This window comes from Sminthopsis crassicaudata, chromosome 3 (assembly GCF_048593235.1).
Source record: "Sminthopsis crassicaudata isolate SCR6 chromosome 3, ASM4859323v1, whole genome shotgun sequence".
Taxonomy (NCBI): Eukaryota; Metazoa; Chordata; class Mammalia; order Dasyuromorphia; family Dasyuridae; genus Sminthopsis; species Sminthopsis crassicaudata.
In genome coordinates, this window is record NC_133619.1 from 580,054,794 (window position 1) to 580,081,752 (window position 26,959).

At 35.2% G+C, this 26,959-nt stretch overlaps 1 protein-coding gene across 5 annotated transcripts in view; it reads left to right on the top strand.

The window, feature by feature from the left end:
- Positions 1–6,456: 6,456 nt before the first annotated feature.
- Positions 6,457–26,959, top strand: part of PGAP2 (post-GPI attachment to proteins 2) — a 37,679-nt gene continuing 17,176 nt past the window's right edge. For 2 of the 5 annotated variants that reach the window (XM_074304961.1, XM_074304962.1), the window contains exons 1-2: positions 6,457–6,598; positions 10,507–10,681. In XM_074304961.1, coding sequence (XP_074161062.1) covers positions 10,517–10,681 — 165 coding nt within the window. In that variant the 5' untranslated portion in view covers positions 6,457–6,598; positions 10,507–10,516. Of the gene's footprint in view, positions 6,599–9,141; positions 9,290–10,506; positions 10,686–26,959 lie in introns of those variants that run through there. The other 3 variants (XM_074304968.1, XM_074304964.1, XM_074304966.1) reach the window with 3 other exon arrangements.

The window sequence follows — 26,959 nt, forward strand, 5'->3', positions numbered from 1 at the left end:
AGTTTTACCAGACATGGTCTCAAGTGTTGGGAGTTCAAAGTGATCTGAAAAGGGAGTGAAGTAAAAGTTAGCAAGGGCTTTATTAGAATAGAAGGAATGTAGAGAGGTTGAAATAAGTTCAAATTGGGGCAATTTGAATTGAAATGTAGACGGAACATCTAGGAAGAATAGTCCAAAAGGCAGCTGAAGATACTGTTTTGGAGTTCAGAAGAAAAGCTAGAACTTGAGCTCTGAAGACTTGAGAGTCATCTGCATAGAGATAGTAGTGGAAGTTGTGAGAGTGAATGAAATTGCTGAGGCAGGTAGGGATAATACATGTATAACATACATAAATACATACATAACCCTCACATAAGGGTTTAAGGTATATTTGTGAAGTGCTTTACAAATATTTCATCTTCAAAAGAATATAATGCAGTAGGTCAGAAAATTTAGTTCTCCAAATTTCCTCCACAGAACATTGCCTTCAAGGGAATGTAGAACAGCAGAAATAAAAAGTCAGGCTAAAACAATTTTTCTCCTAAAACAAAGGCACAAGACCAGATCCCCTGGGACAGAGATATGGCTTGAATAAAGTACTAATACCTCTAGGTCAACTCAGTAGAATCAACAAACAACAAGCCTTGGGGGCAGCTGACCAGTTCAGCCTTAGAAACTTTCACCTCTTGGACCTTGTGGAAGTCTGAAGGTTGAACAAGAGAAGATTGAAGGACCTTCCACTGTTGAAGTACACCAAACACAGCTGTGCTGATCAGACTTGTCCCAGATGAGGGGGGAGGAGAAAAGGAGATAATTTACCTAGTAAGTCATTTAAAAGAGAGCAGAGTCCCTAGTTTCACTTTTAGAGAAGAGGGGACAGATGTAGTTTTCAGCCACCAGGAAGACTGCAGAGAGTAATATCTCAAATGGGACAACGCGACCAGGGGTTCTAGGCATAGCTTAGGAATGGAGTGGAAAGCCCAAGGTTGAGCCAGAAAACAAGGACATAAGGCTTGGGGCATCATTCCTCATACCTTAGGACTAGAATTTGATCATACTAATAACTGCTAGAAATAAAACAATAACAACAAAAATGAGCAAGCAAAAGAGAAAGATTCCAACTATAGATAAGTACTATGGGAATAGAGAAGATCTGAATTCATATAATGAAAATAATGGAGCTAAAAATATCACTCCTTTTTTCCAGTGAGAAATGTCAACTGGTTCCAAGCACAAAAAGATTTCTTAGAATTTAAAAAAGACTGTAAAAGTCAAATAAGATCAAGATGAAAAAATAGAATAAAAGCAATCTAAAAAAAATCAGGAAAATTATGAAAAGAAAGTCAACCCACTTGAAATAGAGAACCACAAACTTAAGGAAGAAAATAATTCCTTGAAAATGAGAATTGGCCAAAGAAAAACTAAAGATGTTTCAAGACACAAAGAAATAATAAAGCAAAACCAAAAGAATAAAAAAAAAAAAAGAGGAGAATATGAAACATCAATTGATCTGGAGAATAGATCTAGGAGAAATAACATAATAGACTACCTAAAAATTATGATAAAAAAATTTGATACAATATTACAAGAAAGTATGGAGGAAAATTGTTCTGAAGTTCTAAAACAAGAAGGCAAAACATACATAAAAAAAAAATCTACCAATTACCTCTTGAAAGAAATACCAGGAGGAAAATTTACAGGAATATTATCCAAGTTTCACAATTCCCAGGTTAAGGAGAAATTATTGGAAACAACGAGAAAAAAATTAAATATTGTGGAGCTACAATAACCCAAGACTTAGTAGCTACTATGTTGAAAGACATTTCTTGCTCTTGGAATACCATATTTCATAGAGCAAAAGAGCTATAGGTGATGACCAACGGTAAATTATCTAGCAAAGTTAAGTATAATTCTGAATGAAAAAAAAGAATATTTAACAAACTGAAAGATTTTCAGTTTTTGTGACAAAAAAATTTAAGGAAAAATCCAACATATAACATCCAGAAGAAATATTAATATCAAGGAACAATTTACAAGAGACTCTATAAGATCAAATTGTCTACTTCTTATATGTATGTCATTTTTATGAGTAGTTTGAAAGAAAGACAGGCTGAGGTGAGTGTAATGGGATGATAATGGGATGATAAAGAGGAGCAATAAGTGAGGCAAAAAGGAAAAACTGATATAAAACAAGCTAGGGGGGATAGTACTAACACCTTACTTTTATTCTATTAAGATCACTATATATATATATATATATATATATATATATATATATATATATATATATATACATATATATGAAAGTTTTCTAAATTCAGAAAGAAATCAGAGGGCAAAGAGATAGGATGGGGAGAAGAGAGGATAAGGAAGGAAATCTTACAGGAATAGACAGGTTAAGGAATAGGCAAGCAATGTAGGTAGAAGTAAAGTGGAGGAATAAGGATGGAAAATGGAAACTGATAGGTGACTAAAATTTTGAATTTAACAATATATTGTTATGAGAAAATGCTATAAAATTGAGGGATACATATAAACAAAAAATAAAAGTCAGGCATAAAATGTACTAAATAAAAAATCAGAGGTAATAATCATGATCTCAGACAAACAGACTTAATCCAAAGAAAAATACAGGTGTAGCTAGGTGGTACAGTGGATAGAGTAGCAATCCTGAAGTCAGGAGACCCTGAGTTCAAATCTGATCTGACACTTAACATTTCTTAGTTGTATGACCCTGGGCAAATCGATTAACCCCAATTGCATCAGCAAAAAAAAAAAAAAAAGAAAAAGAAAAAAGAAAAATACAGACACAAAAGTATGTCAGCTTTATCATTCAATATTGTTTTAGACCATTTGTAATAACTTCACACTATTAAATAGCTAAGAGTATACCTGCTAAAACAGATGCAAGAATAATACTAAGATAAATATAAAATACCTTTTATACAAATAAAGTTAATCTAAATAATTGAACTAATATTTATTGTTCATGGGTAGGTAAAGCCAACATAATTTTTTTTTACTGACAATTTTATCTAACTAATCTATGTAATGTCATCCTGATTAAATCAATAAATATACATATATATATATGTTACTAAGTTGGAAAAAATAAAGTTCATTTAGAAGAACAAAAGGTAAAAACTTCAAAGAAATCAGAAGAAAAAAGGTGTAAAGGAAGCAGATTCAGTAGTATCAAATCTTAAGCCATATTATAAAGTAAGAGCATTGTTGAAGTATAAAATGTATAATTTTGATTATGTTAAATTAAAATTTTCTTGTATAAATAAAACATATGCAACCAAGAATAGAAGAAATCAGAAATTTGAGGGAATACAACTTTCATAAACAATTTCTCAGATAGAATGTGATATGTTTGGGATATTTCTCCAGTATAGGAAATGAATTGTTTAAATAAAAAAGAAAAACATGGAAAGACTTGCATTTATAAAAGATGCTATCCACCTTCAGAGAAATAGGTGACAAGTAGTATAGTATAGTACAGCCTTACATATATGTGTATGAGTGTATATGTGTGTATATTTATAGATATCTATGTATATGTATGTATATATAATTACATATATATTTGCACTTAATTGTAGTCTTCTTTGGGGGAGAGGGAAATAAAGTAAAAAGTATACAACAGAGAACAAAAGAAAACCTACAAGCAAGAAAAGAAAAGCTGGAAAGCTTTGAAAACAATGTGTTGTATTTATCATGTAGGTTTTCTTGAAATGGAAATTTATTTTGCTCTATATTGAATCCTCTCATTTGTTCTGCTGTGTACATGACAATTCTTTTTTTTCTTCTTATTTTGTGCTTGTTTAAAATGAATTTTTAAATTAAAAAAAAAGAAGTAAGAAAAGGAAAAAAATAATAATAATGGGGATTAGGTGCTGTTATAATCCCTATTTTACCAATAATAAAATTGAGGCATTCAGAAGAAGATACAGCACTTTCCCAGAGCCACATAGCTAGAAAATGCCCAAGGCCAGGATTTGAAGCTTCCTGATTTCAGAACCATAGCTCTAATGATTCTTAGCTAAAACAGTGTAGAGATGGTGACCAAGGACAGACTGTAAGGAATACCTAATTAAAAGGTCATGAAAAAGAGGAAGAACCAACAAAATAGAAACTTAGAAAAATAGAACCAGGAGAGTGTAAAGTCAATGAAGCCAAGAGAGAAGAAATCCATTTAAGAATGTGGTCAATAGTGTCAAAAATAACAGAGATCAAGAAGGATAAAATCTGAAAATAATACCTTTGAATTTGGCATTTATTAAAGGAATAAATAGGATTTTAAAATTGAAAGTAGCTTTGGAGACCACTTACTCTCTCACCTCTCCCTCCTGGCTTTTCTGACTTTGTTCAAGATTCAGTTCAAATCCCAGTCTTCATTCTTAGATAATCTTCCATCTACAATATCTATATCTTGTATATACATAATTACTGTACACACACATATATAGATACATTTACACATTGTTTCTCTCATTAGAATATGAGCTCCTTGATAGCAGGGACTTTTTCTCCCCTTTCTTTGTACCTCCAGAGCTTATAAAGGATTTGTTTTATTTTTTAAAATAGCATTTTAAGGAATACCTTACCTTTTTACATAGTTTATCCTAAAAAACATGATATTTTATTTTTCTAATTACATACAAAGAGTTTTCAACATTCACCTTTACAAAACCTTGTGTTCCAAATTTTTTTTTCTCTCTCCCCACCTCATGACAGCAAGAAATCTTATATAGGTTAAACATGTGCAATTCTTTTAAACATTTCCATGTCCATCATGCTGCTGCACAAGAAAAATCAGATCAAAAGGAGGAAAAAAAAAACAAGAAAAAGAAAGCAAACAATAACCACAAGGATGAAAATACTGTTTTAATCCACATTTAGTCTCCCTAGTTCTCTCTCTGGGTGTGGATAGCACTTTCCTTCCCAAATCTATTGGAATTCAATGGCTTTGCTTCTTAACTTGGCAGATTGACTTAAGGGAGAAGTGAAATAGAGAGAAAAGGGATAGCCACCTCCTTCCCCATATTGGTTCTGGAAGAAGACAAAAGGAATGGCATTTCAGTGGATGGGTTTGCTTTGAAGTATTTTTGTTATTATTATGGAAGCATTAAGAGACTGAAGTGGCTAGAAACTAGAAATTGAATGGATGCCCATCAGTTGGAGAATAGCTGAGTAAATTATGGTATATGAAAGTTATACAATATTTTTGTTCTGTAAGAAATGACCAGCAGGATGGATACAGAGGGTCTTGGAGAGACTTACATGAACTGATGATAAATGAAATCAGCAGAACCAGGAGATCATTATACACTTCAACAATAATATATGAGGATCAATTCTGATGAATGTGGCTATCTTCAGCAATGTGAGGATCCAATTCAATTCCAATTGATCAGTGATGAACAGAACCAGCTACACCCATTAGGGTGTAGCTGTGAGAAATGAGTGTGGACCACAACATAGCATTTACTCTTTATTGTTGTTTGCTTGCATTTTTGTTTTTCTTCCCAGGTTTTTACCTTTCTAAATGCCATTTTGAATAAATATCTGCTGATTGCAAAGTAGTTTCCTGGAGGGAATTTTCTACTGACAACTAAATCCCAGTTACTATAGTTGATTCTGACTTCCTTTGGGGAACCGGCTCCTAGCATTCTCAGGGCTAAATTGAGGTGTAAGGTGCCCTCTCCTGGACCACACTGAAATGACTTTGACATCAGAAATTACTAGGAGGCACTTGTAGCTCAATACCCTCTTCTCAATGCCTGGACAAACAGAAATATGTATTTATTTTGTCAATATGTCGTATATACTTAAGATATGTCCATGTTGTCTCCCCCAAAAAAGAAACGCTCCTATAAGTCAGAGACTTTGATTTTGGTTTTCGTAGTCCCAGCATTTAACACGGGACTTGGTCAATAGTGGCTGCTTAATAAATACTTATTGATGGATTGATTGATCTAATTGATTTCTCTGTTACTCCTGGTGTTTCCAGATCCCTTTCCCGAAGTATCAAGGTTTCTGATCTCAGCTGGGAAATAAGGAGCCTGGTGTCCTGGTTTCTGCTTTGAGAAAAAGGACTGGAATCCTGATCTCTGCAATAGGGAATACGGACAGAGATTCTTAATCATTTTCGTTAGAAACAGGGGCGCTCTCGGGTTTTGCAGTAAGGGCGAGGGCCAGATTGTTGATTTCTGCCTTCCGGACTCTGGGTCTGCCCGGGTCTTTCAGGACGAGGGAGAGAGATATTGTGGCAGATCTAAGGAAGAGAAGTTTGGACTGCAGAGTGGGGTTTGGGGCACGGAGAGGCGTGTGGAAGAGGAATAAGGAAAATGGGGGTTTTGAAGAAGTGGGAAGGGAGAGAGGGGACGCACAGCCAGGTCTTGCCCCGATTTGGTCCACAGGAGCTACGGGATGAATGGAGAGGGATTTGGGGCAGGGAGCAGAGGGAAAGGGGCCCCAAGGGCAGGGGTTCCAGTCGCCAATCCCTTCCCCAGCTCTGGCTCCGCCTCCCGACCCCGCCTCTTCGGCCCGGCTCCCGGGCCTGCGCGGGCCCGGCCTTATCTCCTCCGGACCCCGGCCGTCCGGCCGCCCCGGGGTAAGTGGCCATGGACTGGGGGGAAAGAAGCAAGGTGGGCCTCCAGCTATTTGGCTCAGGAAGGAGAGGGTACGCTGGCTCGGGCCGGGCCTTTGAAGGGCGCGGCCAAGCGTGGTCCTGTTTCCGGGTCTCTACCCGGCATTACTCGTGGGCGTCCCCCGCCTTCTCCTTTCTCTCCTCGGCCCACACTTTGGCCCCTCCCCCAGGATTTGTGGGATCCTAGCCCCTAAGCTCAACCTACTCCTCCAGGGAACTGTGAATGGGGGTAGGCAGCCTTCCTGCGCCACATTTGTGGTGCCCACCTATTCTTGGAAACACGAGTGTCCCAAGCCCGAGAACGCCTCCTAGTCCCTCCCGCCCCCTACCAGGAGCTGCCTTTCTCTCCACGCCTCTCACTCCCCCTCTCAATTCTTGTTCCACGGCCCCGGAATCTGGGTGACCCAGAGGAAGCATGATGAACATTTAACTACCTCAGGAAAGAAAAGCCCTGAGATGTATATTCCAAGTGGACCCAGGTTACAGCCTTTCTGTACTACACACTTAAAGAGTAGCTATGTGACCTATCCACTATCTGGGTCTCAGCTTCCTCATTTAGAAGAATCCTGTCTGGGCCTCCCTATGGGACTGTTCGAAGGAGAAATAAGAACGGGGTCATAGACCGGTATTTCCTAGCATTTGTGAATGAAAGCATATTAATTATTATGAAGATTGCATGGTATAGGGGAAAGAGCCCTGATCTGAGAGTCTGGAGATTAGTCCATACTTAGTGATTTACTAGCTATATGATCCTGGGCAAGTCACTTCTCTTTGAGCCTTTAGTTAACTCATCTGGAAAATGGGAACAATAATTCTATTACAAGATTATTGAAAGAAAATTATTTTAATTGGTAAATAGTAAAAGTTGCAAAGAGTTTGCTTTCTAAGGGAAATTTTCATGTAATTCTCTAAAAGTCGTATGATCTCTTGATAATTCCATTGACCAGAATTGATGGTAGGGAGAGTGCTAGATTATCATTTGTCATGGCTGTTGTAGGGATTTTTTTGTTATGATATGAGTTGGATGACGAGATGGCCTTTATGGTCCACATCAAAATTATTATTTTCTGAGTCTGTTTAAAATCCTAGATTTTCCTAGGCTTCACTAGACCTTGATTAAGATCAGAAATTGACTTATCAGAAATGAGCCTTATCCTGATTTCCCAGTGGCCAGTGGGGAGATTATGTGGCCACATCTGGCACAAGTAGAAGCAACAACAGGAAGTATGAGAAGAAATGAACTTTACCTGTAACTAAAGCTTCTAAAAAGATGGAGTTCTCTTTCATAGGGAGGGAGGGATTTTGGAGTAGATGTCTTTTTGAGATCCTTTTCAGTTCTGAGAATTTGGTTCAAGAAATATTTATTGACTACTATGTGTGAAACCCTGTGTAATATGCTGAGGATACAAAGACAAAAAATATACAAACAAACCGGGCCTGGCTGGGGAGCTTACATTCTTCTAGGAAGAAGCAGCAGATAGAGATATATAAAGTAGTCTCTCAAGTACTAGTAACTGGAGAATCAAGAAAGACCACCTGTAGGATTATTCTTAAGATTTCTAAGCCTTTTTTTGATCGTCAGGAACAGAATGGACCACACAGGTCATTTTACCAACCTTTTCTAGTGAAGAGCTCCTACATTTAGAAGTGATACCTCAGTTCTAGTCTTGCCTCTACTAACAATTGATTCCTAGTATGGTGTGTGTATTTATGGAGTATATGATAGGGATGGAGAGGGAGATTGGATACAGACTTTAGAATCTCAAATGAAAAGCTGAAGAGTCTGGACTTTTTTTCTGTGGCCCATGGGAAGTTATGGGTGCTTCCTGAGCAAGGATCAGAATTACTCTGGGAAAGTGACTCTAATCCCCTGGGTAGAAGTGATGGAGGGGGAAGCAGCTAAGTGGCGCAGTGGATAGAGCACCAGCCTTGAATTCAGGAGGATCCCAGTTCAAATTTAGTCTCAGACACTTCCTAGCTGTGTGACCCTGGGCAAGTCACTTAACCCCAATCTCAGAAAAAGAAAAAAAAAAAAAAGAAGAAGTGATGGAGGGGGAGTAATGGGAAGTGGCAAAGTCTAAAGAAAGACTAGACATAGGATTACTTATTTGGTCTGTAGGAGAAGGGGCTCCCAGAGCCATTTACTATCCCTTTTCTTAGGGGGTGTCTGAGGGGCTTCAGAATTGTATTCACTTCATCCATCCAACTCTTCAGATCAATCCAGGTCAAGTAGTCTGTCCTGATATCTCTTGTGAGCCTAACTCTGCTCCTGGTGAGATTGTGGGGGAAATAGAAGGCATGGTCCTCCTCCCCTCCAGAAGCCTCCAGCCATTAGAATGGAAATGCAATCCCTGCTGGAGAGTTCTAGTTTGAAAGGGAGACTAGCCAACCTTCCCCCCTGTCCCCCCCTTCCCTTCTTTCCACTCCCAAAGCCCCACCCTCCATGGGCTCTGGAACATGACAGATTCTGGGAGAACAATAATTCTGTAAATGCCTCTCTCCACTTTGGGAGTAAACCTGATTTTGCAAAGTCTTTCAAATGGGTGTCGCATGAACCAGGAATTGCTGCCTCTGCCCTGATCCTGAAAATGCTCTACTACCTGTCTGCTGGAACCCCAGAATCCTGACTTCCCTGGGGAGTGGCTCAACACTCATGTAGGTAAAACAGGCTTGGTGAGAGACCCAGCCAACTAAAATAAAAGGGCCTAAACTCCCTCTTTGCCTCACCCCAAAGCAGCTCAAGAGGAGAATAGAAAATCATTGCCTGGACTGGTCCATGTAGGCCTTAGACTTAAGAGTCAGTGCTGAAGTCCAGGATCTCTCTCAAGGGAGGAAGATCTGGCTCCCAAAAGAGGCTGGTGGTCTGGAATTAGAATCCTGTGAGGTAGTTCCAGAGGAATTCAGTTTTGAGCAGCTGAGATCAGTAGACTAATCCCTCTAGTTGGTTCTATGGGCTGACTGGGCTAGACTGGATCAGGTCAGGACTGAGAGAGCAGGTTTAGGGATGGTAGATTCTAAGATTGTACTAAGAATTATCTCAGGGAAGCCAGTTAAAACCTGGTTTCCTACATCCTGGGGAGATCATTAGAGGGAGAAAGAGGGCTGATAAGTTTTGCCTTCTCATTGTTCAGAGGGATGGGGTTATTTAGCCTGTTCCCAGACCCCAATCTGACCCGTCCTTCCCATTCATTCTAGCTCTCTCCTGGAGTCTCCAAATTCCCCTCTTTTAGGGAGATCCCACTCTGGATAGGGTAGATAGAGATATTTGGACCTGTATATATACATGCTTTGACTCCAGGCCTGCACTTTGAAACATCTGTCTGTCCATATTTTCCCCTTATACTTATAGTTCTAATCAAGGTTCACTTCTTCCAGGAAACTTTCTCCTTTAAACTTCTTATAGATGATTTCCTTTATTAGTCTTATGTATTTTACTTTATATATTTAAAAACATGTTTCTGAGGAGTTTTTAGGTTTTATCAGACTTCAAAGGCATCTATGACACAAAAATGGTTAAAAACTTTGAGTTTTGGTCTAATACCCTCATTTTAGGTAGAAAAACTGAGGCTTAAAGAGTAGATTTGATTGATAGATAGTCAAGTAGCAAGTCAGTCATAGCCAGGACTATGTCTTTTGACTTCTGGTCCAAGACATTTTCCACTCTTTTGTCCAGACCCAATTTAATTTTTACCTTAGCTAATGCATAGGCAAATCTTTTGCCTTTCCAGTCTTCTGTTTTCAGAAGTTTAGATTCATTAACCTGTAAGGATGTTTGGCTCAGATATTCTGTGTCTATGCCTGAGTGTTGCTTTCTAAAGGAGAAAAGCTCCAGTTTGGGCCCCTAATGCCCCTGTTCCTCTCCCTCCCTGCAGGTCCAACAGAATGTACCAAATCCCACTGCCTCTAGAGCGTGATGGAACTCTGGTCCGGCTGCGCTTCACTGCTGTAGCTTTGGCTACTGTCTCTTGTCCCCTCTTGGCCTTTCTCTTCTGTGTTATCTGGTCCCTGTTCTTCCACTTTAAGGAGACCACATCCACCCACTGTGGGGTAGGTTGCTGATGGTAAGGTGGGACTGGGGCTTGTGTTGGGGCCTGGGAAAGGTGAGGAGCAGATGGGAAGAAGGTGGTGGGTTCTTTGGCCTTTGAGAAGAAATTATAGAGAAAGCCACAGGCTTTTCTGAGAAATGTACGGGGAAAAAATGTAAAAGAGATTTTTTTTTTTTTAGATTGATAATTTTTTTAATGTCACCATCACTTCTCATTCTTCTTTAATAGAGCCCACTCTTGTAACAAATAAGCAAACCAGACAAATCGCCAAATTGGTCATACCTAAAAATTTATTCTTTATTCATCATCCCAGATCATTACTTCTCTGCTGAATGATAAAGGGCAGATTTCATTATTAGTCCTTAAAAATCATCATTGGTCACCACCTTGAGCAGAATTCTGAGTCAGAGTAATTGTCCTTTGCAATTTTATGACCATTGTGATCTACTTGTTTCACTTATTTCATGCATCAATTCACTTTTAAGTGATTTCTTTTCAGATTTGTCCAGCTTCTTCATATTTGTCATTTCTGTTAGTACAATAATATTCCATCACATCCATATTCCATAAGTTATTCAGCTTTTTACCAAGTTTGGCCACACATGTTATTTCTTTGCTACTACAAAAAGTGCTGCAAATATTTTTGCAAATGTGGGACCTTAACTTGGTCTTGGTACATACTTAAGAGTGTTGTTGTAAAGGTACAACAGAATGTAGAGTTTATGGACATTTTAGTATAATTTAGATTGTTTTTGAGAATGGTTGGGCCAATTCATATTTCTATCAATAGTGCAACAGTGCATCTCTCTTTTCATGACTTCTCAAACAACTGCCATTTCCATTTTCTCTTTCTTTTCCTTCCTTCCTTCCTTCCTTCCTTCCTTCCTTCCTTCCTTCCTTCCTTCCTTCCTTCCTTCCTTTCTTTCTTTCTTTTTTTTCTTTCTTTCTTTCTTTCTTTCTTTCTTTCTTTCTTTCTTTCTTTCTTTCTTTCTTTTTTTGTCATTTTTGCTGTTATGATGGAAGTTAAGGAAAACTGATCCAATAAAGTTGTAAGGCTGGCATTTGCCAACAAAGAGATCAATGGTTCCTCAATATCCAAAGCCCCAAATTACAGACAAGAGGATCTTTTTTAGTGACTAATAAGATGACAGAGCAAATTTAAAATACTATAAGTATGTCTTCTGACTGGCTAGATGTTTTAATTAATAGGTAGAATAAGTGTCATCCCAGTTCTTTCCCTTTGAGTGATGTGATTAGCTTTCAGGCCATGGAAGTTACTACAGCAGTTTAGATTGATGAGATTGACTGTTAGGCAAGTTTTTCCTGAATGTGGTTCATGGGTACAAGGATGGAAATTCAAATCACAAGAAAACAATTATGCCCTAAATGACCTGAGGTTATCTGAGTATACTTGCAGGGATAAAGAATTTATACTCACACAGGGAAGGAGAATAATAGGTTTATGGTGATTTAATTAAGTATTAACAAATAGAATTAAAATCAATTTTCTGTTTCACAATTTTCCCTTTTCATTTTTGCTTCCCATAAATCACTTAGCCTGATTAAAATTAGAAGTCAAAATATAGTATGTATAAAAAGTCATGTATGCCCATCACTTCATAATGTTTAGTAATACTGATGGAAAGATTACAGAAGTTAAAGTACGGTGAATAAAAATTTTGCTTCATCATGAACCACTGAGTTTCTTAGCAATCAATTTATCAAAGCCCAAAGGCAATTATGAGGCATGGGGCTAGGAGAGCCCCATGATATGACACAGGTACCTAGTTTGGACTAGTGTCTCTGCTTGTGCTTATGCTATAACCCCATGTATGGTGTAAGGACTAAAGAAATTGTTCTACTTTAATAAGACTAATTTGAGAAAGGATGGCTCCCAAACTATCAGGCTTAATCCTATAACAATCCACCCATTGATCTTTGAAACAATGTGTGACTAGGGCATTACAACTCCATCAGGGTTAGTTCTTTTCAGTAAGTCTTAGAGAAACAGTGGCTCATATGAGGGGAAGGAAGGAAAGAGAAGAATAAAGGTTACATCTACTTTCTGGTAATCCATTCCCCAATGTCCATTTCATCAGCCCATCATAGTTTAGGGTTCAGATGGCTCATGGAGTCTCATAATTTCTAAAAAGATCTCCTCTTAGGCATTGTGAAAAAGACCTGTCCTCAGAGTTGCTCTGAAGGTAGTGGCTTTTTTTTTTTTTTTTTTTTTTAATAAGGGGCTTCTCTGGTTCAGATTATTTGCAGAGGTTCTTAGATGTTTTGCTTTTGCAAAACAGACTTCAATATTATTTAGCATACTTTCCTAAATTCCAATAATCAGCTCATGCATCAAGAGTTTATAACACCTAAAACTTCAGAAAATTTAAGTTTCTACATCTCACGTATTGCTATCTAGCCCCTATACCTGATATAGACACTGCTATCAACAAGCTAAAGGTATTCTCTTGAAAAGAAATAAAGGACTTGATTTACCCTTTTGAGGTGAAAATGAATATTTACCAATTTAGACATGTAAAATAGGGTACATAAAAGAAAAACCTTTAGTTTATTCCTTATAACAGTCCTGTGATGTATTAGCAAATGTTTATGCTGTTGAAAAATCAAAAACTAATCATTTAAAAATGTCTTGAAAGACAAGACTGTGAAACTCTTTGAACTAAGAGGTTTTTTTGGTAAAAGCTGGAAGAAATTTTTTTATTTGCTTTTTTAAAATTACATGCAAATAAAAATTTTTATCATTCTTTTTCTTTTTTTTTTTTCCCTTTCTGAGGCTGGGGTTAAGTGACTTGCCCAGGGTCACACAGCTAGGAAGTGTTAAGTGTCTGAGACCTGAGTCCTCCTGAATTCAAGGCTGGTGCTCTATCCACTGCGCCACCTAGCTGCCCCCTTTATCATTATTTTAAAAAAATTTTGAGTTCCACATCCTCTCTTTCCCTCTCTTTCCTCTTCCCTAAACTAAGCTTTCAAAATAAATCTTTCCATTTCATTCAATTTTGAAAATTTTCTCATTATATCTTTATCTAAATGTAATTATTAAGTGGATATTGGCATTATATCACCTTGAAAGGAAGAAATATTTCAAAATCTTATTCTCTCATATACAAAGACACAATTGTTAAGGGGGATGACAAGCTGAAAAAACTTTTATTTAATTGGTTAGGATATGTAATTGATATTACCTACTGGCATCTTAGTGTTTGTAATATGAATCCACAGTAATTCAGATGTCTTAATGTTCACTTGCTCTAACACAGAAATTTGCTATAAAAGGAAAAAAAAAGTAATATAGTAGAGGGATAATACTTCTCTAGCTCGTTTAATCCAAGGAAGAGACATTATCTGAGAGCCAGACATGCTGCAAAGTTTCACAGGATGCCTAAAGTAGCAAAACCAGACTCAGAAATAATCAGGTAGGAAAATTTCATGTCCAAAGGGGAAATCCAGTCTAGAGGATCCTACCTTTACCTTTGCAAAGTTACACTCCAAAGGATTATGATGGGTGTTCTGAGAGGATTAGCACCTCTGGTTTGAGGGTTCCACAAGTCCTTTTCAAAGCTGCTTATTCTCCTTTGATAACCATCTGCCACCCAATACTCACTGTTGCTCCAAGAAGTTGTAGTCTGCACTATATTGGTATAGCCACACCCTGATAAAACCATTTTGGAAGATTAGTTGAAACCGTTTGAGGTTACTGATAAGCCTTAAATCTATCAATGAGTTGAATGAATGTCTGTCTCAAGGACATAAATACTTCTTTCAGTGGAATAAGTGGATAAGAACAGTTTCTTCCAATAGTCTTAATGGTAGTAGAAGCAGATGGTTGTGCAGCGCTTAGAGCTGGTCAGATATTGAAGATTCTAGGGTCAGCCACTGTATCCTGAGTCATTGCTAGTCATCTTGATTTTTATCCTACCACTGGACTTCAATGAGTCTGGAAGAATGAAGCTGTCAACTTTGTGCAACTCTGCCTCACTTAAGTTCAATTCATAATCAAGTCAAGAGATCATCATATGATGTCATAGGACAAATATCCATACCCAGGCACAGACATCCACTTATAGCAGTCCTTTTGACTTTTAACTTTATAGCAATTTATATAATAATAGCTGAAATAAAAAATTAAAACAGTACTGAAATAAAGTGGAATGAAATTTAATCTCATACAGCAAAATTTCAAAATTGATCCCAAGATGAGTGTATTATTTATTACCTTTGTTTCCATAATCACATATCATTATACATTATAAAGTCACTTTATATTCTAAATAAACTTGTGATTTCTCCCTGAGCTTCTCAGGAAACCAAAGCAACATTTTAGGGTTAGGGTAAAATTGGTAACTGTCTGTTATTATTCTTTTGCATTTTAAATTTAAACACAAAGTAAGGAAGGAAAAAAAGACATTATGTGCATAGCAGAACACAAGATAGGATTAAAAATATAAAGCAATAAATTTCCATTTCAAGAAAGTCTATATAATAAATGATACATTGTGTTCACAGCTGTCTGTCTACTTCCTTGTAGGTTTTCTTTTGTTCTCTGCTTTGCCCTTTTTACTTTATTTTTTCTTCCTTCATCTCCTCCCCCTACACATTCACATGCTCGAGCGCGCGCGTGCGCGCGCACACACACACACACACACAAGTATTATATGTATACTTATCTCCATATGTTTATATATAAATACACATTATATACATACACATATATATACACAAACATGTATCATATATGTATACATATCTCTGTATATCTATAAACACACATATATATGTACCTACATATATACATATACGCACATAGATATCTATAATCATTTACATATACATTTATATGCATATATGTAATATCATATTATGTTTGTTTCTCTGAAGGTAGATAGTATCTTCATTCATCAGTCCTATGTTTTACCTAATCCACTGGCTCATCATTTGGTGTAGCAAATTCCAATATTCCAATAACTGTCTAGTTACTTTAAATAATTTAAAACAATATTGATTAATATGCTTGATGTGCAGTGTAGTTTCCCTGATTTTCTCTTTTGATTAAATCTATTTTACCTTTAATTTTGTGTGAGATCATGATTACTACCCCTGCTTTTTTTTTTTACATAATAAATTCTACTCTTATCTTTATTTTGAGTTTGTGTTATCTCTCTTTTTATAACATGTCCTGAAAACAACATATTGTTGAGTTCAAGTTTTTAATCTACTGTCTGTTTCCATTTTATGGGTGAATTCTAAGCTATAATTTACCCACTGTATATTTTCCTCCTTCCTATTTTCCATCATTATCCTTTTCACCCCATTCTCTTCTTCCAAACTCCTTTACTTCTACTTGCTACCTTGCTCTCCTATTCCTTGATTTGCCCATTCCTCTAAGATTCCCTCCCTTATCCCAGTCTTTCTTTCCCTTTTATGTCCTTCTGAATTTAGAAATTTTTTTTTTTTACTTTTCTTTATCTCTATATAGATGGGGCTATGTTGTAGCCCCATAATATTTAAATTGTTTTTTCTTGTTGCTTCCAATATTTTCTCCTTAACCTAGGAGTTTTGAAATTTGGTTATCATAGACTTGTGTTTCTCCTAAGATCTCTTTCAGGAGGTGAACAGTGGATTTTTTTCTATTTATGCTTTGCTTTCTTGTTCTAGCACTTCAGGGTAATTTTCCTTGATACTTTCTTGTGATATTGTATCAAATTCTTTTTTTTTAATTGTATTTTTCAAGCAATCCAACTATTTTTATATTACTGTTTGATCTGTTCACCAGATAAGTTATTTTTCTGATGTTTCACATTCTTTTCCATTTTTTCATTCTTTTGATTTTTTAAAACAATTTCTTTGTGTTTTAGAACAGCTTTAGTTTCCCTTTGCCCAATTTTAGTTTTCAAAGAATTAGTTTTTGGTTCTCTGTTTCAAGTTAGTTGACTTTTTTTCATAATTTTCTTGGATTGCTCTTTTTTCCTTCTGACTTTTCCTCAATCTCTCTTATTTATTTTCTTACCTAATTTTTATTTTTAAAAAAGTTTTTTTTTTTTTTTTTTTCCCTCTGAGGCTGGAGTTAAGTGACTTGCCCAGGGTCACACAGTTAGGAAGCGTTAAGTGTCTGAGAACACATTTGAACTCGGATCCTCCTGAATTCAAGGCTGGTGTGCTATCCACTGCGCCACCTAGCTGCCCCCTAAAAAAGTTTTTCTAAAAATATTTTTGTGCTTGGGATGGTTTGATATTTTCTTATTGAAAAAGAGGTGGGGCAGCTAGGTGGCGCAGTGGATAGCGAACCAGCCTTGAATTCAGGAGAATCCGAGTTCAAATCTGGTTTCAGACACTTAACGCTTCCTAGCTGTGTGACCCTGGGCAAGTCACTTAACCCCAGCCTCAGAGGAAAATAAAAATAGAAAAAGAGGTGATTTTTTTTTTTTTTAAGTTCCATTATCTTCCTCTGAATGTGAACCTAGATCTCTATCCCCTTAGTAGTTATCTATCTATAGTTGGATTCTTTCTCCTTTGCTTGCTCATTTTTATTTATTTATTTGTTTTTTTCATTTCCTATGATCAAATTCTGGTCCTAAGGTATGAGGATTAATGCCCTAAACCTCAGTTCCTTATTTTCTGAAATGTATCCCAAGACTTAACCTTCAGCTCTTCTCTCCACTCCTAAATCATGTCTAGAGCTCCTGGTCTTGCTGTCCCACCTGTGATCTTTCTCCCTTCAATCCTCATGGTGGCCGAAAACTAAAGCTGTTCTCTCTTCCTGGAGTTGAAACCAAGGACTCTGCTCTCTTACCAGTGCTTCACTAGGTTTGTTAGCTCCTTCTTCCCTGAAGCAGCAACCCATCTGAGACAAGTCTGGTCAGCCACAGCTGTGCATGGTATCCCTCAACAGTGGAAAGTACTTTAGTTTTCTCCTATTTAGCCTTCAGACTCCCACACTGTCCATCAGGGGAAAGTTCCTAAGGCTGAGCCTGATTCCCAGCTCAATAAGGCAAAAGCTTATTGTTTGTTGATTCAACCAAGTTGAACTGGAAATGTTTACATTTTACTCAAGTTAAACTTCTGCCTTTTAAGATCAAATCTTTCCTGAGGTCTTGTCTTAGGAGAGTAACTGCATTAGCCTGACTTCTATTTATTTCTACATTCCCTCTAAGGCAAGTTTGTCTTTTTCTGTTGAGGAAATTTGGAGAACCAAAACTATTCTGACCTATTCTTCCATCTTCCTAGAATCCCTCTAATATTATTTACCTCATGTTAATATATCCATTTAAATCACACTGAAGTTTCTGATATCTAAAATTCTAATTAAGGTTAAAATGTATTTTCCAGAAATAAGCTAGAAGCAGAAAGGCTATTAATTGCATTCTCTATGTTCTTTCCTTTCTCCCACTTTGACTAATAATTAGATCGGTAGACTTAAATGTCAAATGTTTTCAACAACTTCTTTGATAAATTAGCATGTTTACTCTGTAGTTTTCAATCTTAGAACAATGAATTAGTATATTAAGAAGTTCAGGTTTCATGACTCTTAGGATTTTTGTTGTTGTTTAGTTGTGTATGACTTCTTGTAACCCCATTTTGGGGTGTTCTTGGTGAAGATAATGGAGTTATTTGCCCTTTCCCTCTGCAGCTCATTTTTACAGATGGGGAAAGGAGGCAAATATGGTTGAGTGACTTGTCCACTGTCACAAAGTGTAAGTATCTGTGGCTGGATTTAAATTTGTGAAAGGGAGTCTTTCTAATTCCAAGTCCAGTGTTCTAGCCACTGTGCTACTTAGTTGCCCCATCTTAGGGCATTGTGATGTAATTGGCAGAGATATTGAATCTCTTCTCTTTGTAACTTCTATGATTTTATGGGTATATGTAACCTTAAAATATATTATTATTCCTGACTAAAATTAAATTACCGTACTTTCACCTGGGTGTAGGGCTAGTTTTTGAAATCTTAAAAGTACTGAAGTTTTTCCCATATGCCTATATTTTGCAAAACACCAGTACTATTTTTCAAACTTAATTACCCAAACCATTAGGAGGGCTGGTAAGATTATAAGACTGCATTTCATAGATAAGGACATTAAAAAAAATCTTTGCTATATCAAATTTGCAGAAAATTAGTACCACTATCTATTAAATTTCTAAATGAATGGTTTTCAAACATTTTTACATTATCTTTTAAACAATTGCATCTATAACCCAAGAGAATTCAGATTAAAAGAGAAATTACTTTTCTAATAACATTTCTTATGATTTACCAGATTTTTGTTAGGCACTATGTTAAGCTCTTCATACTCATTTGATTTTCCCAATAATCCTGGGAGGTAGATGCTATTTTTATCCACTTTACAGATTAATAAACTATGACTAAACAAAGACAAAATGATATGGCTAAAGTTACACAACCAATAAATTTCTTTATGCCAAATAACAACTTCAGTTTGTATGAAGTTCTAATCTACCACAATTACCCTAATAAAGTCACAAAATTAGTTTTAACATAAACTTTCTTCTAAATTAAATCATCTCTTATTTTAACAATCACAAAGGATACCATTCAAAATGTCAGTTTATGAGAAGCCATTAGATACCAACACTTTTAAATCTAAAGTCTCTTTTTATCAATGTGAACTTATTTTCAGAGATTCCTGGTGGTATTTTTCCCATTCCAACAAATTAAAAAACTTTAAAAAAAATTAAACCAATAAACTTTTTAAATTTTCCATTTAAATCACTCAAAAAGCTGACTCTTTGTTCTTAATTTGTGTTCTTAATATAGACTCACAGTATGCTTTATGAGTTTGACCTGATTTCACTCAGAGGTATTTGCCATTTTTCTGAAATTTTAATCTTGGGAAGGGTCTTTTCTTTTTTTTCTTTTCTTGTATTTTTTCCTCTCTTTCTTTTTCAGTCTATCTATTTATCTATTTCTTTTTTTCTTTCTCTCTTACAGCAGAATAGCTAGGTGGCTCAGTGGATGGAGTACTGGGCCTGGATCAAGAAGACCTGAGTTCAAAGTTAGATTCTTATACTTACTAGCCAGATAATTGTTGGCAAGCCATTTAACTCTTGTTTGCCTCTATTTTCTTTCTTTCTTTCTTTTTTTTTTTCTTTTGCTGAGGCAATTGGGATTAAGTGACTTCCCAGGATCACACAGTTAGGAAGTATTGTCTGAGGCTGGATCTGAACTCAGGTCCTCCTGACTCTATCCACTGCACCACCTAGATGCCCCTTTGTCTCTATTTTCTTGTCTGTATAATGACCAGGAGAAGGAAGTGACAAGAAAACTCAGAAAGAGACCAGAAGGAGTCAGACATGACTGTATCTAAAATTGCTAATAGGAAAAACTTTCTTAATTCTCTTCTATTTAATTTTCTGATCATATCCTAGATCATCAATAGAATTAATTTTCTTGAACTTTTCCTTTGCAATTTCAGTATTTATCAATTAATTATTTTAAAAATTAATCTTGGGGCAGCTAGGTAGCACAGTGGATAGAGCACCAGCCTTGAATTCAGGAGGACCCAAATTCAAATCTGGTGTCAGACACTTACCACTTCCTAGCTGTGTGACCCTGGGCAAGTCACTTAACCCCAGCCTCAGGGGGGGGAAAAAAGTCTCTTCTTCAATAACATTCAGTGTCAACTGACTCATCAGTCAATAAAACAATATTGTGCTTAGATGGTATGCTAGCTTTTATGGGTTAGAAGAAAATTGGAAAATCAACAATAAGTGTAAAGTTCTAGTGATGTAGAGATTAACACATACTAGTTTTTGAAACAGATTAAATCCTTTTGGCCTAATATTTGGTTCCTCCCAAATTTAAGCAACATATTTTATTCAAATAAATATTTAAAATATTCATTGTGATTTCAACAGTATATAAACTGGCCAGTTCACTGATGACTTGAAAAGTCACTCCTGGCTCAAATAAAACACTTGATTAACTTCTATTTAATTTCCTAAGTTGTCCTTATTACATTCAAAAAGATATTATTTTAAAATACTTTGCCTTCATCTGTTTTAAAAAGAAAAACCCATTTTAAATCTCTATTTTCAGATATTTATCTCTGATTTATTTAAGTTCAAAAAACATTCTTGCAAATTGAAGTTTACTTACTTTAAAGTCAGTTGGACACAAATTTTTCTCTTTTTATGGAGGTAGTTCTGAACTACCAACTGTTCCTGAAAATTCACTGATAATCAAGATCCATTTGGCATGAATCTTTTTATTGACACTTGCAAACAGGTTCAATTCTCTTTTTTCTCTTTCCTCTTTTAACAATAAACTTGTTATTCTCTGATGAAAGAGTGATTAAAAGCTGATTCACTTTTCATTTTTCAGAATCTAGATAAAGTATTTGTAGATTCAATATTTCCCTTCTTTTATTAAAATGCTCAATTAAATATTTGATAGGTTTTTTTCTTTTTAAAGGTTGTTAATATTTGATAATTTCCAAGAGAATTGCATTTTTCAATTCCTAACATTTTATTATACAATGATTTTACAATAATAACATATTTTAAAGTATTGTTTTGACATTTTAAATTGATTGCATTCAAGGCCAATATAGAGAAATCCTTATCAAATTATACATTAAAGACTTATTTTTGCAGTTTCTAAACATATTGCCCTGATGCCAAATGTTGAGTGATAATATGAAAATTAAGCTCAACTACACTGATCAATATTTAACATTTCCTATGGCTAATTGTATATTGTTATCTTTATTTCTTAAATCTTTTTTGTGCAATACCTATTCCACAACTATACCTACCTCTTCTTTTTTACAATATTTATCTTTTTCTTTTATTTTTTTCTCTCTTTTTTTAAGCTTTTTATTTTCAAAACATATACATGGATAATTTTTCAACATTGACCTTTGTATTTCAGATTTTCCCCTCCTTTTCCCCACCCCTTCCTCTAGATGGCAAGCAATACATGTTAAAATATATGTATATGTATATGTATTTAACTTATCCTTTAACATATTTAATATGTATTGGTCAACCTGCCATCTGGGGGAAAGGATGGGGAGGGGAAGGAAGAGAAAAGTTGGAACAAAAGGTTTTGCAATTATCAATGCTGAAAAATTGCCCATGCACATATCTTGTAAATAAAAAGCTATAAAATTAAAAAAAAAAAAAAAAAGAAAATTCCATTAAAAATAAAATAAAATAAAATATATGTATAACCTTCTTTTAGACAGTAGAAACATCTAGCCTGGGCCTTGACTTAAATCTTTCTTTTTCCTTATCTCTTTCCATGTCGACATATAGGACTATATGTTTTAACTCATCAATTCCCTTCTCATGTCATCCTGAGCAATTCTTTTTTTTTTTTTCCCCCCCTGAGGCTGGGGTTAAGTGACTTGCCCAGGGTCACACAGATAGGAAGTATTAAATGTCTGACACCAGATTTGACCTCTGATCCTCCTGAATTCAAGGCTGGTGCTCTATCCACTGCGCCACCTAGCTGCCCCAATCCTGAGCAATTCTTTTTTAAAATGCTTCCTAAGTTTTTGTTGAGAGGTTACAAAAACTATATTAATAGTTCAGGTGTCCTGCAGATCTCTCAAATTTTCGTTTTTTTTTTTTTTTTTTTTTTTAGAAGAGCCTTCTGAAAATTGAAAAAATATTCCTAATTCTGGGATGGACAGTTTCAGAACCCAATTAATTGTGGATTTATAATTCCTAATATTTAATATATATTATTACATAATATGATACATAATATAATATACATTATAATTCCTAATATTTAAAATCAATGTTTACTAAACTTATTGTTTCTTCACTCACCCTTAAGCTACTTCTTAATTTGAAGAGGCCTTTCCTTTTGTAATCAAGAAGAAAGTTCAAATTGGAAATTGTCTTTGAAATATTACTAAAGCTGACTTCTTTTCTCTCTCTCTCTTTTTTTTTTTTTTTTTTTTTTTTTTTTTTTTTTTGCTAGTGGTCTGACACTTTTAAAACTAGAGTGGAAAAAAAAATTCCTTCCTTAAAACAATAAAAGCAGTCTATATGTAATTGTTTCTTCTAAAACAAACAACAACAACAACAAAAGTTTTGAATTATCATAAAAAAATAACATCTACAAACACAATCAATTTGTGGCTAGTTTATGTTTAAGAATGATTATGCTTATGTTTACTTTTCAAGGCCACAAGAAAAGTTAATTTATTCTATCCCAACATAGACACAAGGTACAGAAACAGAAATACTTCCTGAAAAGAGTTTTCTTCCTTAACTCTCACTTAAAATGAAAGCTAAGTCTTTGCTATCAGAGAACATTCTCTCTTTTAGATTCTATGCCTAGTCAACTTCCTAAAAATGAAGAGATGAAACCATTTGCTGTAGTTGAAATTTCCCTGTAAGTCCAATCAAGGGATCTCAGTAGTCAATTAGAAACACCCAATAGAAGCTACTTGATGGTGCACTTAATACTCTTTAGAGCTTTGTTTCTACCAGATAAAGTAGGGCAGGGACTGTCAAACCTGCAATTGGGGCTTTAGTCTCTCACTAAAGAACCTATAGACCCATCAGCTCATAGATTCCACCTACTCTTCCTATAGAGGAAAAATCTACACATTTTACCCATTCTTTCTATTAGAGAGATAGAAACTACAGTATCTTGGCTTGGAAGAAGTTGGATGAGACCTAAGGGGAACTGAACTCTCTTCCTGGGATAGCTTTCTGAAAAGATATCCCTTAGTAGTAATCTGAGAAGGTTGTCTTGGATTTGGGATCCCACATTTGAATCCCATAGAGGTTGCTAACTGCTCCAAGAAAATTCCAAATAGGGTCACAAAGAGTCACACATGACTGAAAATGACTAAATAGCAACAATAACCTAGTAGGTGTGATATGAAAAAAAAAAAAAAGTTTCTTTGATTTGTTCTTTCATTATTAGTGATTTAGAGTTTTCATTTCATCTCCTGAAAACTACCTCTTCATAGCCTTTGGCCATTTAACTGAAAAGTTTTCTTTCAAAAAGACTATTCAATAAACATTCAGTAAATGTGTACTATGTCCAGAGCTCTATGCTCAGTATCTATATAGAGTTTAATACTTTTAAAACATATTTTTAAATAATATTTTTAAATTTTTAATTTTTTTATTCCTTTTTTCCTTCTCATCTTTCCTTTCCCTACAAACATGTAGAATTAAGTAAAACAAATTTCCTACATTGGCCATGTCCCCAAATCAAAAACATAAGGCTTAATCTGTATGCTATCTATAGGTAACTAGTATGTTTCATCATGAATCTTCTGGGATTGTGGTTAGTCATTTTTTTAAATTAGGGTTCTTAAGTCTACACTATTGTTGTTATTGTATTAATTTTTTCACTTGGTTATGCTTATTTCACTTTGCATTATTTCATATGAGTCTTTGTAGGTTTCTCTGAAACCATTCCCTAATCATTTCTTTTTTTTTTTTTTTTTTTTTTAATTTTTTATTTTATTTTATAATTATAACATTTTTTGACAGTACATATGCATGGGTAATTTTTTACAACATTATCCCTTGTACTTACTTCTATTCAGATTTTTTCCCTTCCTCCCCCAACCCCCTCCCCCAGATGGCAAGCAGTCTTATATATGTTAAATATATTACAGTATAATTTAGATACAATATATGTGTGTAGAACCGAATTTTTTGTTGCACAAGAAGAATTGGATTCAGAGGTAAAAATAACAGTTTACATTCATTTCCCAGTGTTCCTTTTCTGGATGTAGCTGGTTCTGTCCATCATTAATCAATTGGAATTGGATTAGCTCTTCTCTATGTTGAAGAAATCCACTTCCATCAGCATACATCCTCGTACAGTATCATTGTTGAAGTGTATGATGATCTTCTGGTTCTGCTCGTTTCACTCAGCATCAGTTGATGTAAGTCTCTCCAAGCATCTCTGTATTTCTCCTGTTGGTCATTTCTTATAGAACAATAATATTCCATAACATTCATATACCATAGTTTACCCAACCATTCTCCAATTGATGGACATCCATTCATCTTCCAGCTTCTAGCCACTATGGAAAGGGCTGCCACAAACATTTTGGCACATACAGGACCCTTTCCCTTCTCTAGTAGTTCCTTGGGGTATAAGCCCAGTAGTAGTATGGCTCAAAGGGTATGCACATTTTGATAACTTTTGGGGCATAATTCCAGATTGCTCTCCAGAATGGTTGTATCTTTCACAACTCCACCAACAATGCATCAGTGTCCCAGTTTTCCCACAGCCCCTCCAACATTCATCGTTATTTGTTCCTGTCATCTCCAATCTGACAGGTGTGTAGTTTGTCTTAATTTGCATTTCTCCCTAATCATTTCTTATAGCATTATATTATTCTATCATATTATACATCATAATTTGTTCAGCCATTCATTCCCCAGTTGATGGGCACTCTCAATAGTTTGTAATTCTTTACCACCACAAAAAAAGCTGCTATAAATATTTTTGAACACATGGGTCATTTTCTTCTTTAATTTCTTTGGGGTATAGACTTGGTAGTAATATTGCTGGATCAAAAGGTGTGCCCAGTTTAATAGCTTTTTCAGCATAGGTTCAAATTATTTTCCAGAATAGCTTAATCAGTTCATACTTCTACAAATAATGCATTAATATACCTGTTTCTCCACATTCCCTCTAACATTTGTTATTTTAATTTTTTTGTCTTTTTTTTTTGCCAATCTGATGTATGTAAGTCCCTCAGAATTGTTTTACTTTGCATTTCTCTATCAGTGATTTAGAATATTTTTCAAATGATAATTAACTTGAATTTCTTCCTCTGAAAACTTTTTATTCATATCCATTGACCATTTGTCAATTAGAAATGGCTCTTATTCTTATAAATTTAACTCAGTTCCCTATATATCTTAAAAATGAGACATTTATTAGAGGAGCTTGCTGCAAAGACTTACACCCAATTTCTGGTTTCTTTTTTCATTTTAGCCAAATTGGTTTTGCTTATGCTCAAATCTGTTCATTTTATGTAATAAAATTTTTTTTATTTTACTTCTTGTAAACCATCCTATTTCTCATTTGGTCATAAACTCTTCTTCTTTCCAAAGATGTGACAGATAATATCTTCTGTGCAACTCTAATATGGACATGATGTTACTTTTATAAAAAAAAAATTATTTACCCATTTAGAGATTGTCTTGGTATATGGTATGATATACTGGTCTTTACCTAGGTTAAGGAAGGAAAAGAAGGACTCTATGAGACCAGAATAAGGGGGGGGGAGTTTATTTCAGGCAGGTAGGACAATCAAAACAAAGGACATAGAAGAAGAATGGTGTTGTATCTGAGAAACAGAGAAAAGCTTAGTTTGACAGATCACAGAGTACAGTTATGTCCACAGAAGTAGAAAGATAAGCCAGGTTCAGGTTGTGTAGGATTTTAAAAGTTAAACAGAATTTATATATATATATATATATATATATATATATATATATATATATATATATTTTTTTTTTTTAAAGATTAAGATGAAGCCACGGAATTTGTCAAGTAAGGAAATAACATAATCAGTTCTACAATTAAGGAAAATTTTGTAGGATAGGTGAGATACTTAAATCAAAAGACCAATCAATAAGCTTTTGTAATAATCTAAGTGAGGGGTAATGAAGACCTGAAGTGGTAATGATATGGGTGGAGGGAAGGGATAGATATAAAAGATGTTAAAAAAGTAGAAATTACAAGGTTTGTGCAACTGAGTGGTTGTTTGGAGTGAGAGAGTGAGAAGTCTAGGATAAGTCTACAAATCTGGAAGATTAGAAGAATGGTGATATCTTTAAAGAAAATAGAGAAATTTGGAAGAAAGAAGGATTTAAGGGGGAAAGATAATTTAGACATGTTGAATTTAGGCTATTGCTAGGAAATACAATTTGAAATGTTCAGTAAGAAGGAAGGGAGAAAGGAAAAAAGGAATAAGTATTTGTTAATGCTTCCTTTGTGCCTACTGTATGTCATGCACAGTGCTAAGTACTTTCTAGATAGTTCATTTGATCCTCACAACAACCTTGTAAAGTAAGTGCTGTTATTATCCTTATTTTACAGTTGAAGAAAATGAGGAATATGAAGTGGAATTACTTGCTGAGTGCCACGTGACTAGTATGTTTCAGCCTGAAAGTAGCTCTTCTTGATTCCAAATTCAGCATACTAGCCACTATGCCATCTCATTGCCTCAGCAGATAGTGATTCAGGACTGAAATTCAGAAGAAAGACTGAAGTGGGATATCTAGATCTAGGATTCAAAGCATT